Source organism: Pelecanus crispus, chromosome 8 (assembly GCF_030463565.1).
Source record: "Pelecanus crispus isolate bPelCri1 chromosome 8, bPelCri1.pri, whole genome shotgun sequence".
NCBI classification, from domain to species: Eukaryota; Metazoa; Chordata; class Aves; order Pelecaniformes; family Pelecanidae; genus Pelecanus; species Pelecanus crispus.
Genome location: NC_134650.1, coordinates 10,416,165 through 10,427,994, shown reverse-complemented (window position 1 = coordinate 10,427,994; position 11,830 = coordinate 10,416,165). Strand labels below are relative to the sequence as shown.

The window sequence follows — 11,830 nt, the reverse complement described above, 5'->3', positions numbered from 1 at the left end:
TGTCTATCTGGGAAAGCTGGGAGGGGGAAAGCCAGGAGGAGGCAGGCTCCAGTGACCCTGACCTCTGCCCAGGGAACAGAAACCCATTTTTCTTCCTCTTTTCTTTCCCTCCATCTCATTATTCTCCCTTTGTGGTAAGGCAGCACTTTGAGAAGTCATTGACATTCTTCTTCTCTTTTCCCTCTCGGTTGCATAAGGAAGTCCTGCTGACCCCATTCCCCTTGGCCGGTTCTCCCCGGCTGGCTGCAGAGCCCCAGTGCATGAGCTACCGGTTTGCCCAGGAGCTGCACTTTCGTGTGAGTAAACAGCACAGCTCTTTCTTTGTCTCTGTATGTTTGCACAAGCACATCTACCACGCCAAGCCCGTGCTCTCCATATGTTTTTATATACACCTGCAACTACCAAATGCTATACCTTTGTACTCTCTATTGGCTCCTCAGGAGCTGAAAAGGCAGCCCTAGGAGCTGTGGTCTTGTATTTGCACTCATCCATCCCTGTGTACCTCCTGCGGCAGACTCCCCTGCCCCAAGCTGCCCCTCTGCCTTGGGTAAAGTCACATCTGAGCCCCAGGGGAGGCACGATGCTGGCTCAGCCTTTTGGATGGCTCTGCTCTTTGGTTCACCTCCCTAGTTCTCCTTTCAGTAGCTTGAGACTGTGTTTCTAGGACAGGATCAAGGGCATGTGCCACAGGAGAGCACGAGAACGGCTTCTTTGCTGGCACACTGGGAATGGGGAGTCAAAGGACTCCTTATCTATGGATGGAAAGTTTCTGGGCTGATTATCAGGCCCTGCTTAGTTGTTAGATTAAAGTCTCGGGAACAGCAGTTTGCACCGCAGCAGACAGCACGCTTCTCTGTTCTCCTTATGCTCAGGTGGGTGAATGCCTCTGGGCAAGGCAGTGTGCAGGTGACCCAGCCCTGTGGGGACATGGGTGCCCAGAGAGGGGACCGGTGCCACAGTAAGGCACAGAGCTCATCTGCCTTGCACCTGTCCTGCACCCTCGCTGCACCTGCACCCCTCCAAGGGGCCTGAACCCCATGACATGCTTAGGGTGACACTGAGGGAATTTTTGGCTCTAACTTTACATGGGTATTTGTATTTCTAAAAAGATTTGCCAACCTCATTTTGGCTATTCTTGCTCCTTTCCTTAGATGGGAATAGAAGTTGCTGTTGGCTGAATTTGCTGCTGATGCCAATTGACAGGCGAAATGCTGAGGGTGCGTGGCTCGGCCAGGAAGGGAAACTGCTGAGCTGCTCTGCAGGGAGATGGGGACTTGGATCTTCGCTCCTGCAGGGACTCACAGCCTGACCGCAGGCACCCTGACTCTGTGCCCCAGCGCTAACACCCTGGTGTCTGCCCTGTGATGGGCAGTCACCTTTCCTGAGCTCCCTGCAGCTCTGCTGTGGGCACAGGTTTTGCCTGCCACCAGAGAGTGGGACACGGCTGGTTTTTGGGAGCAGCCGCAGCTAATAGCTGCAACCCATTCTGTACAGCAAAATCTCATGGCAAAATGTCCCCATTACCCAGCAAAGCCAGGGCCATTTTGTGCTCCCTGTGAATGGGTGGCGATTGCAGGCGTGGCCAGCCATGTGTGAAGCTGGAGTAGCTGGACCTGTGCTGCCAGCATGGAGGGACACGAGCTGGGTCCCCACTGGTGGTGATGTATTTCTGAGTGGCTGCAAAGATCAAGAGTTGCCTGGGCAAGGATCTCCTGCTGGTACTTTGGCTCATTGCATAAAAGTTCATGGACAACATGGGGTCCCCACCTCTGCCTTCCTCTCTGGGGACGAACCTACTGTCAAAGCCCCACATGTAAGAAGGCTCTTACCTCTTGAAGGTTACATCGGTCAGCAAGATCCCCTTCCCGTTCCTCATCTCCAGTTTCAGGGGTTTACCCTCCTGTCTGCCCTGTCCTTGCTGGCCACTCCTGCCCCTGGACTGCACCTTCTGGACAGGAGGCAGACGGGAGCTCCTGGGGCCCCCAGTCCTCCAGCAGTGCAGCAAGTGCTGGTATGCCATCCGGAAATCCCTGTTGAGTGTCCCGTAGAGGATGGGGTTCAGGGCTGAGTTGGTGTAGCCCAGCCAGAGGACAATGGACATGGGTGTGCCTTTCACGCTGCTGTCCCCCCACATCCCTCGGTACGTGAACACTGTGAAATAGGGGAACCAGCACACAATGAATGCTCCTAACACCACTGCCAGCGTCACGGTGGCTTTGTGCTCTTTCACCATGGGTGGCATGGGGGTGTTGCTGCTGCAGCACCACGTGTGGTTTATCCTCTTGGCTTGCTCCCTTGCTATCTTGAATATCCGGTAGTAGGTGCTGCACATGATGACCAAAGGGACGTAGAAGGTGAGCAGGGCGTCCACTAGCCCATACACAGGGTTCACCTCCAGTGTGCATTCCTTGTTGCAGTTGGGAACTGTATTTTGGACTGCTGTCCCGTTGGTATTCCAGCCCAGGTGGATGGGTAGGAAGGAGACCATCAGTGAGACGGTCCAAATAACAACCAAACCCACAGCCACCCGGGAGGGAGTGACCAGCTGGCTGTAGCGGAGTGGGGTGGTGACAGCAAAGTAGCGGTCCAGGCTGATCATGAAGAGGTTGAGGATGGAAGCCGTGCACAGCATGACGTCCAGGCTGGTGTAGATGTTGCACAAAATGCTGCCGAAGGGCCACTCTTTGGTGAGTTCATAGAAGGCAGAGAACGGCAGCACCAGGAGGCCCAGCAGCAGGTCAGTGATGGCCAAGGAGACAATGATGCAGTTTGTCAAGCTGCGGAGCCGGCGGTCAAGGGTGACGGCCAGGCAGACGATGACGTTACCACAGAGAGTGATCATGATGAGGATGGTGAGGAAAGACCCAACCAGCAGCTGCAGGGGGAAGTCCATCCTTTTTTGAGAGCTTGTATAGTTGTAACATGGATCCATAGTGCAGTTGTATGGATGGAACAGTCCTGCTCTCACCAGCTCCAAAGCTACTTGGTGTGAGCCTCTACCAGGCAGCCCTAGAGCCCTTTCCAAAGCGACCTTGGGCCTACAGAGACCTTGGAGAACATTGCAGAGTCACTTCATGTCTTCAGCCTTGTATACTAGGAATGACATGGTCTAGGGAAAGATGTGGCCCTGTGACTTGCTTGTGCCCGTTGGCCCCATCCGGGAGCTCAGTGCTGGAGCCGATTGGCCACGGCAGCTGCTGGTGGGTCTCAACTGCTCCCTTTTCCTCTCCTGCCTTCTCTTTTCCTCTGAGTGACCATGGGGTCAGGTCCCATGGGGTCTCACGCACTCTGCATGTTTGGCTGGTGACAGTGGTCAGCAGTGCTCCAGCAGGGACAGAGCTTTGCCACCTCCCGAGGACAACCTGCAAAGAAAGCACCAACTCAGAGCTGCAGGAGGCAAAGGTCCTTTGAGTTGCCCCTCAAACCCCTCCAGAAATGGGGCGTCTGCACCTCCTTGGGTGCTCCAGCCCACTTAAACCTGACTTGGAAAGTCCCTTGGCAGCCAGGCACATGTTGCTGCCAGCTGGCCTCCCCCAGCTCCAGGGGTGCCCATGTAATGCGTGGCTGTTGAGAGAAGGGCAGGGATTTTAGAGGCACCAAGTTCCTACAGGCTTACAATAAAAACAAGGACTGGGAGGATATGAGGAAAGAGTTTTCCTGAGAAAGCAGTGTGCTTTTCTTATGCAATCTAGCAAAATTTGTCACTCCTATGTAATTTCTGGAGCTCAGCTGTGACTTTAAGTCTCATTAAACTTTGTGTTTGTATCAGCACTTTGCAGCAGGCCATGCCTTGTGTTGGTCCCTGCCGTCAGCAACCTCCTGCAGCCCAGAGGGGAAATGCTCGCTCTGCTCAGGGCCCTGGGAGGAAAGAGGAACCCATCTGTCCATGGTACAATGTCCTGGGGAGGACGTGGCCGGAAAGGGCTCTGACAGCTTTATCACTCTGGTTCCCAGCAGCTGAAGGGCAGCATGGAGGTTTGTTTTTCAGGGAGAGTTTGAATGGAGCTGCTCCTGCTGTGGGACAGGGACACAGAGTAGAGAACATACCTCGTAGACTTACTTTTTATGACTATTTTCTGTCTGGATGTAAATAACAAAAAGCCATATTTTGCAAGGGCAGAAACAACACAGCAAACCTTTCTAACCTCCAAAAGAGCTTTTAGCTGCTGGTTGTGGTGGTCTCCAGGACCACATTGCTATGAGGTTCAAAGGGGCCTTGGTTCCTGTGTGATTGCAAGCAACACCCATGTCGGGAAGGTGCCTAAAGGGAAACTGAGGCACTGTAGGGACAAGAGAGAGAGGGGGCTGGGAGCAGGCTGAGGGTCCCAACTGCCTGTGCTGGGACCCCCATGGAGCTGCCTGGGCTGCAGCTGTGGTCTCCCTCTATGTGCTTTCCAGGTGAGGTGATGGGTCTCCCCCTCCTCCCCAATGTGCTGGTGAGGGAGAGCTGTGCCAGTCCCCCTGGGTGGTGCAGGCCCCAGCTCCCCAGGCTCTCCGCAGCCCATGGAGCAGCAGCGAAGCACTCCCTGGTGGTGCCCAGGCTTGTGCAGGAAGGTAGAGCTGATTCTCTGCAGGGTGCAACAGGCTGCAGAGATGGAGCAAACAGAATAAACTCCAGGAAATGAAAAGGTCCAGTCTTGGTAGAGGACGGCGGTGAGATTTTTAAAGTTAAACTCACCCTGCAAGAACAAGATAAGGATGTGGAACAGGTTGAAATATTCTTCAGATGATTTATGTCCTTGATTCAAGGTTAAAGACATGGGGGACCAGGGAGGGAGTATACTGGGGAGACTGTATGAGTAAATAACCACTGATTGCCAGGAGCCATACAGTGGAGAGATGGGGACTGGACTGGTGAGATTAGAGATGATACCTGCAGCCCTGCTGCTTCTAAAAGAATTGAAAGTAAATGACAAGTGATGAACTGGCCTGTGGGAAGCCTTCTGCTGAGCAGAGCAAACTCATTGCCAGACAGGGGGTCCTCTGAATTTGGGTGCTGGCGTTAAGGCTGTCAAGAGAGGGATGCAATGCTTTCAGCGACGGCGGCAGCATGTGGAGCGGTTCCTCACCTCCTGCTGCAGCGCAGGCTCTTGCCACGGAAAGCTCTTTGTTTGCGCACAAAAGGAGCGTGGAACAAGCTGAGTGCTGCCTGCCCGCTGACGGCAATGATGAGAACAGGTTGTTCTCAGAGAAGGGTATTTCCAAGTGAAAGGGATGTGTTTTCGTTGCTCCCAACATGTGGAAATGGCAGGATAAATTATAGGGGGAGTAGTACACTTAGGAAATGCTGTGGGTGGATCGCAGCCTCCTACGTGGCTGCTTCACCACACGTCAACAACCTGCTCCTGCCACCAGCTCTCGCAGCTCACGTGGGCTCTGCCAGGGCTCAGATTGGGCTCTGCTGGCGGGTCCCAGCTCTGGGTGGGTCCCAGCTCTGGATGGATCAGCGCGCTTGGCACCCACCATGGTGCAGGCAATGCCATGGGGCAGCCCCCAGTGCAGCCCTGTGCTGCAGACCTGGCCAGAAGTAGTTTTGTTTCTTATTGCTTTTTCTAATTAGCTCAGGGCAAGAAATGGGCACTGTCTTTTTTTTTTTTTTTCCTCAGGCAGGGTGTGTGACATGGAGCCACTGGGCTGAGCTGTGGAAGGAAGGAGCAGGGGTCCCAAATGAAGGGGACAGAGGTGTCCTCATCCCTGCAGAGGAGTCCTGGTAGAGCTGGGCTCTTGGCAGCTCTCAAGGCACGGACAGCCTCCCTGCACATGTGGGCTGCAGGGCTCGGGTGCCTGCAAACCCTTGGGACTTTGTTCCTCCATGGGACAGGGCACAACCTGCTGCCTGCCAGCTTGAACATGGGATGTTGCAACCCTAACTGTGGCAGGGGTGTGAGAGACTTTCCTGTATCCCTCAGCCAAATTATCTCACGGAAGCATTCCCCCGAGTGATTACAGCCTCCAGACGTGGCTTTGCAGGAAAAGCAGGCTGGAAGGCTACTGTAGATGGGGGGCTGTGGTGTCAGCCTGCTGCTGGCAGAGTGCAGTCCCTGGGGCAATGTACCCAGCTCAGGGCTCTCTCCTGGAGCATTGGCCCTCTGGGACTCCACATCTGCCCCAGTTTTCTGCCCAGGTCACTCGCAGCCACCTTTAATACTGGTCCTGCGTCCTCTGCTCCTGTTGCGTTTTGGCAGAGCGAGTTCATTTCCTCCTTGATGTACGAGTGGAGCAGCTGTTTCCCATGGCAGCCTTTCTAGCAATAGCCTGAATAAATGATACCCTTCCAGCCCTGTCTCACCAGGCAGCTTTTATGTTTACCTAATTATCCTCATTATCACAGCCTGGACCTGTTCCTGTTTCAAAAATCACCCTCCTGACAGTGAGGGACCAGAATAGGGCGTTGCTTCCGGGTCATCCTTCTAATGCCTTTTCCAGTGGCACCGGTGCTCTGATGGACACTATCTCTGCTGTGAAGACTTGCCAGATTGCATTTGTTTTGTTGCAGTCATCCTGGGATTCCCTAAAAGTCAGATATTTTTCCTATGGTGTTTTCAGCTGCTTAGAGTAGCAATTTTTGCAGTTAGTCCCTAAGCATATGAACTTGTGCCAGCCTGTTGTGTTTCTGCTGATCTTCGGATCCTCTGCTGCTTCTCCTCTAGTACTTAGTCCCTTGTCCAGTTTAAAACTTCTCCCAAGTTTCTCACCAGTACATATTCTTAGAGAAACTCCTGTTTTCTGAGCCAAGATCACTAATGAAAACCATTAAATAAAATTTATCTCTAGGCTGATCTTTAAGGAACTCTATTAATAGCCTTCTCCGGAGCATTAATGATCCTTCCCTTGTAATGTACTATCGTCTCTCCATTAGCCTCTTTAAAATTCTCATAGTAATTCCTGCCTTCTCCTTCCTAAACAGGTATTTTCTGCTCTGTTGCAGCCCACATTACATTTGATCCACTGTGTTCCCATTTAAAATGGCAATTATCTCCTCTGAGGAGGGGGCTGTGATTTATCCATGGGAAATTTCTGTTGCATTTTACCCTTTTATTCCTCCTCCCCATCTTTCAGCATCCTTTCCTTCAGCATTGTTTATTCTAACACTTTGTGCACTTTTGCAGCAAGACTAATGGGATTCAGTGCCCACTCCGGCAGTGTAGGTAATACATTTGCTGCTCTCCGTTCACGTACTTCTGGCATAATAGGTTTGTTTAAAATCTGTTAAAAGCCTAGGTACATCGGCACCACAAGCAGATACATGGGCAGAAAGGAGCACTCGGTGAGTGCCTGAATGTGGCAGCCTGTCTTTGGAAAGTGTTTCCCACTACCCAAAAGGGCACCGACAGTGATGGCTGGGGGCTCAGGAGAAGCTCCGCATGAAGCATTTCAGCTCTGTTTTGGGGACAGGACGGCTCTGCTCTCAGACAGACCTGAAATGTCACTCTGCCTCCTGTGTTAGCTTCTTTCTGAGCAAAGTGCTGGCATAAGTCACTTAGGAGCAAAGCAAACTCCGTGGCCCTGCAGAGCTTGTAGCGGAGCACCACAGCTTTTTCTAAAATTATGTTCAAGTGCTTTCAGCGATTAAACATCTGGGCATGCTGTGAGAGGTACTTCAGCCAAGGCTGTGAGATGGGCAGGAGGGTAGGGATTTCTTCTGGTCTGAAACAGGATGTTTGAGGTTTGATGGTGGGGAGCAGGCAGGGCTAGGAGCTGCAGGGACCCTGGCAAAGGGCTGTTTCCATCCTCTGCCAGAGCCATGAGCCTGCCTCATGATGGGACAAGACCAGACTTGCTAGAGTTGGGGCTTGAAGGCAATGTGAGAGGGGACAAACATGAGAGTGGTGCAGAAACTAGCTTGCCCTGCTGTCCATGGAGGGCTTTGGTGAGGCTGTGCTCTTCCCCACGTCTCCCATGCAGTGCTGCGCCCCATAGCATCCCCCAGCACGCCTCTGCCCCTGCGCTTGGTGAGCCCCATCGCTGGAGCTCTTGCTCCCTTGTTTCTGTCTCCCTTCTGCTCCCTGGGGCAGGGCTGTTGGGTGTGCTGCTCATGGGTGCTCACCCATCCAAGGTGCCCCGTGCTGTCCTTCAGGTAGGTAGACACAGCTTACCCTGCGATCTTAGAGATGCACACAGACAGTTGCAGTCTCATTTTTGCAGAGCCCCTTTGCAACCTCTGTGGGGCTGTGGGGGGACACCAGGGTCCTGCCTGGCTGCACCCCCAGACACTTTTGTCCCTGCTCCTTGGTCTCCTCCAGAATCTGGTGCTTCCTCTGCTCCACCCCAGCCTGAAGCCTGACTGATAACACAGCAGAAATTACTGCCTCTGGCATGAGCAGAGGGGCTGGGGGAGGCAGGACACAATTCCCGTCATGGTCACCAGCCCTCCATTATGCTCCCCAGGAAGAAAAGGGCTCTGGGTAAAAGGGAGTTTGGGACCCCTGAAAGCAGAAAACCTAAAGAGGTATATGGAAACCAGCATTTCAAAAGTTTGGTCTGCAGAGGGTGGCCGAGAAAGGTGAAAGTGAAAACAGAGGCAGCAGGCTCACGGGTGCGCTTGGAGTTGCGTCAGTTCCCAGCAGAAGTCCCAGGGTTGAGTGTCCTGCCGAAGCCTATCCCAGCCGGGGAACAGCAGGCACTGCATAACCCTGGGGACTACCCACCCCTCCTGTGCCAGTGCTACAGCCCAGCTTGGGGGTGCCCAGCCCTGGGGGTACCCTGCCCCACAGAGCCAACCGTGCCCCCAGACGGGGCAAGCCCTGCTCCAGTACATGCCCACCAACTGCCAGGGTGCAGAGGGCTGGATGGAGGGGCTGGGGTGCTTGGAGAAAGGGCTCAGGCAGCTCGGTGCAAGAAGTTGGCTTAGCAGCAAACCTTGTGGGAAGGCTGCTTGGGCAGAGATGCTTCACACCCACAGATGTTTAGGCAGGGCAGGGCTCTGCCTCTGTGCCCTGGGTACCCTCCACCCAAGTACTCCCTCTGACCCTGCGTGGTGGGGTGACCCTGGCTGGATGCCAGGCACCATCAAGCTGCTCTATCACTCCCCTCCTCAGCAGGAGATGAGGGGAGAAAATGAGATGGAAAACCCTCCTCATGGGTCAAGATAAAGGCAGTTTAATAAAAGCAAAAGCAAAGGCTGCGCGTGGAAGCAAGAGGAAAAGATTTATTTTCTACTTCCCATCAGCAGGTGATGTCCAGCCACTTCCCAGGAAGCAGGACTTCAGTATGCATAGCGGTTGCTCCAGAAGACAAATGTAAATAATGAATGCCCCCACTTCCTTCTCCTTTCTCTTAACCTGTATTGCTGAGCAGATGTCATATGGTATGGAATATCCCTTCAGTCAGTTTGGGTCAGCTGTCCTGGCTATGGCCCCTCCCAAGACCTTGCCCACCCCCAGCCTACTGGTGAGGGGGGGAATGAGACAGCCTTGATGCTGTGTGAGCACTGCTCAGCAGTAGCCAAAACACTGGTGTGTTACCAACACCTTTCTAGCTACCAATACAAAGCACAGCACTATGAGGGCTGCTATGGGGAAGATTAACTCCATCTCAGCCAGACCCAATACACCCTGACGTTCCCGGCTCCGGCAATCCCTGCCAGCAAAAGTCCCCAAACTGGCCTCTGCTCCAGGCACAGCAGGATGACGACGGTGCAAGGGTCCGACGGGCGACACCCTCTCGCCCTGACCTGGGTGGCCCACTGCAGGGTGCTTAGCACACCCCAACCTCAGCGAGGACCCACCAACCCCTCTGAGATCTCACCTAGAAACTGAATTACCAGCATAACAACTAAGCGAAAAGTAAGGCAAAAGCTTTACCTGGGAAAGGTGCTGCTTGCCCACAGCCCCTGAGCAGGTGGGAGCCCTCGGTGGCTGCCGCTGCCTCCAACTTTCCCCAGGCGTGCGTGGCTCAGTTTGTGAAGGCAGCACAAGTGGGCGGGATCAGAGCTGTGAACTCAGACACCGAGGTTATCATCCGGCAGATTTGAAATGCTGAAAGAGAGCCATCCCCTGGGCGCACGGTGTGTCGGGCTCCACCAAGCCGTGCCAGGCACAGAGAGGGCTGCGGGCTGCCCGCTGCCTCCCGCCTGCCGCTGCTGCTGCGCGGGCTGCCGTCACCTTCCTCGCTAATGTTAAGGTTTCAGAGCACTTGCTGCTTGCTCGCCATGTGCGAAGCCTCCCTCCCGAGTGGCTCTCTGCTGTAGGCAGGCACTTGCCTGCTGCCGGGAGGCCTGATGCCGTCACTCGCTCCTCCCAGCGCAAACCTGGCTTTGCAATTGGTGTGAGCCCCCTGAGAGCAAGCCGAGTCCGGAGCTGGGCTGTCTGAGATGGCTCAGAGGCTGCAGGGAGGATGGAGGCTCTCGGGTTCCCCTGGGGAGAGATAAGGGAAAAGGGGGCCGGAGCGGGGGTAGCTGCAAAGCGGGAAGAGGAAACTGGAGCCCAGCCAATGCCGGGGTGTAAATTTGCTCCTTGTGCAACTCAAGGCGGCAGGAGGAACCCGTGCCCACGTGCTGGGGGTTCTGGGCCATGGTGGGGAGAGTCTTCATGTGCTCCGGATCAGTGGCAGGGGTGCTCCGGGCTGGGCATCTTTCCCGCAAGGCTGTACTCACCTCTGCTGCAAATTGTCTCCTGCACGTGTGATGGCAGGGAGGAACCACACGAAATGACAAACAGGCAGTGACGGCCTTTCGTGTCTCTCAAATCTTTCATCTGTGGGTTTCAAAGCACTGTACGAATATCAACTGCCAGGCCAGCTGTGCAAGGACCTGTTTCCCCTTTTAGCTTTCCCTCTTGAGCTGAGTAGGTCCCAGGCTGTCAGCAGAGCTCTCCAGAGCTCCAGTGAAGCACGGCCACCTCCCTGGCTCCCTGTGGCCAGGGGAGAGCGGCATCGGCAGCGATGCACTGCGAGTGAGGTGCTTCAGTCCGCACCAGCCACTTCTGAGCCCCCTGAGCAAATAGCCAGGGACTGACTTACTACAGTCCGAATGTGGCCCTGGGCTCCCCAAGGTGGAAGGAGACGGATCCTGCTGCTCCCCCAGCTGGGCTGAGCTCCCCCAGCGCCCTGTGCTGGGAACGGAGAGCACGTCCCAGCTTCCATCTCTGCCAAATGGGGATACTGACGGCACTGGCACGCAGACCAAAATGTCTTTGATGTTGTCATGGTTTAACCCAGTAGGCGGCTAAACACCGCACAGCCGTTCACTCACTCCCTGCCCCAGTGGGATGGGGGAGAGAATCGGAAAAAAGGTAAAACTCGTAGGTGGAGATAAAGACAATGTAATAGGATGGAAAAGGAAGGGAAAGTAATAATGATAAAATAAGACACAAAACAAGTGATGCACAAAGTAATTGCTTGCCACCTGCTGACCAATGCCCAGCCAGTTCCTGAGCAGCGGCTGCGCCCCTGCTGCCAACTCCCCCCAGTTTTTGTTCAGCATGACATCATATGGCATGGCATAGCCCTTTGGCCAGCTTGGGTCAGCTGTCCTGGCTGTGCCCCCACCCAGCTTCTCATGCACCTCCAGCCTCCTCGCTGGCAGGGCAGTATGAGAAGCTGAAAAGTCCTTGACTTAGTGTAAGCACTGCTCAGCAACAGCTAAAACATCAGTGTGTTATCAACATTATTCTCATCCTACATCCAAAACACAGCACTATGCCAGCTACTAGGAAGAAAATTAACTCTATCCCAGCCACAACCAGGACAGATGTGTTTATCTCTGCAGCCCAAAGCACAGATCTATCTTTAATAAGCTTATGATCTGCTGGAGCCGGAGAGTTTTCACACTGATCAGCAGCTCTGTGATGTGTCTGGGTAGCAGAGCCGTGGACTGGCTGCTGGGAGCTTC

At 54.2% G+C, this 11,830-nt stretch overlaps 1 protein-coding gene across 1 annotated transcript; it reads right to left on the bottom strand.

The window, feature by feature from the left end:
• Nucleotides 1-1,825: 1,825 nt before the first annotated feature.
• Nucleotides 1,826-2,962, bottom strand: HRH2 (histamine receptor H2). Its single transcript, XM_009488030.2, has one exon. It carries the CDS (start codon nt 2,930-2,932, stop codon nt 1,826-1,828), a length of 1,107 nt encoding a protein of 368 aa, XP_009486305.1. The 5' UTR covers nt 2,933-2,962.
• Nucleotides 2,963-11,830: the final 8,868 nt, after the last annotated feature.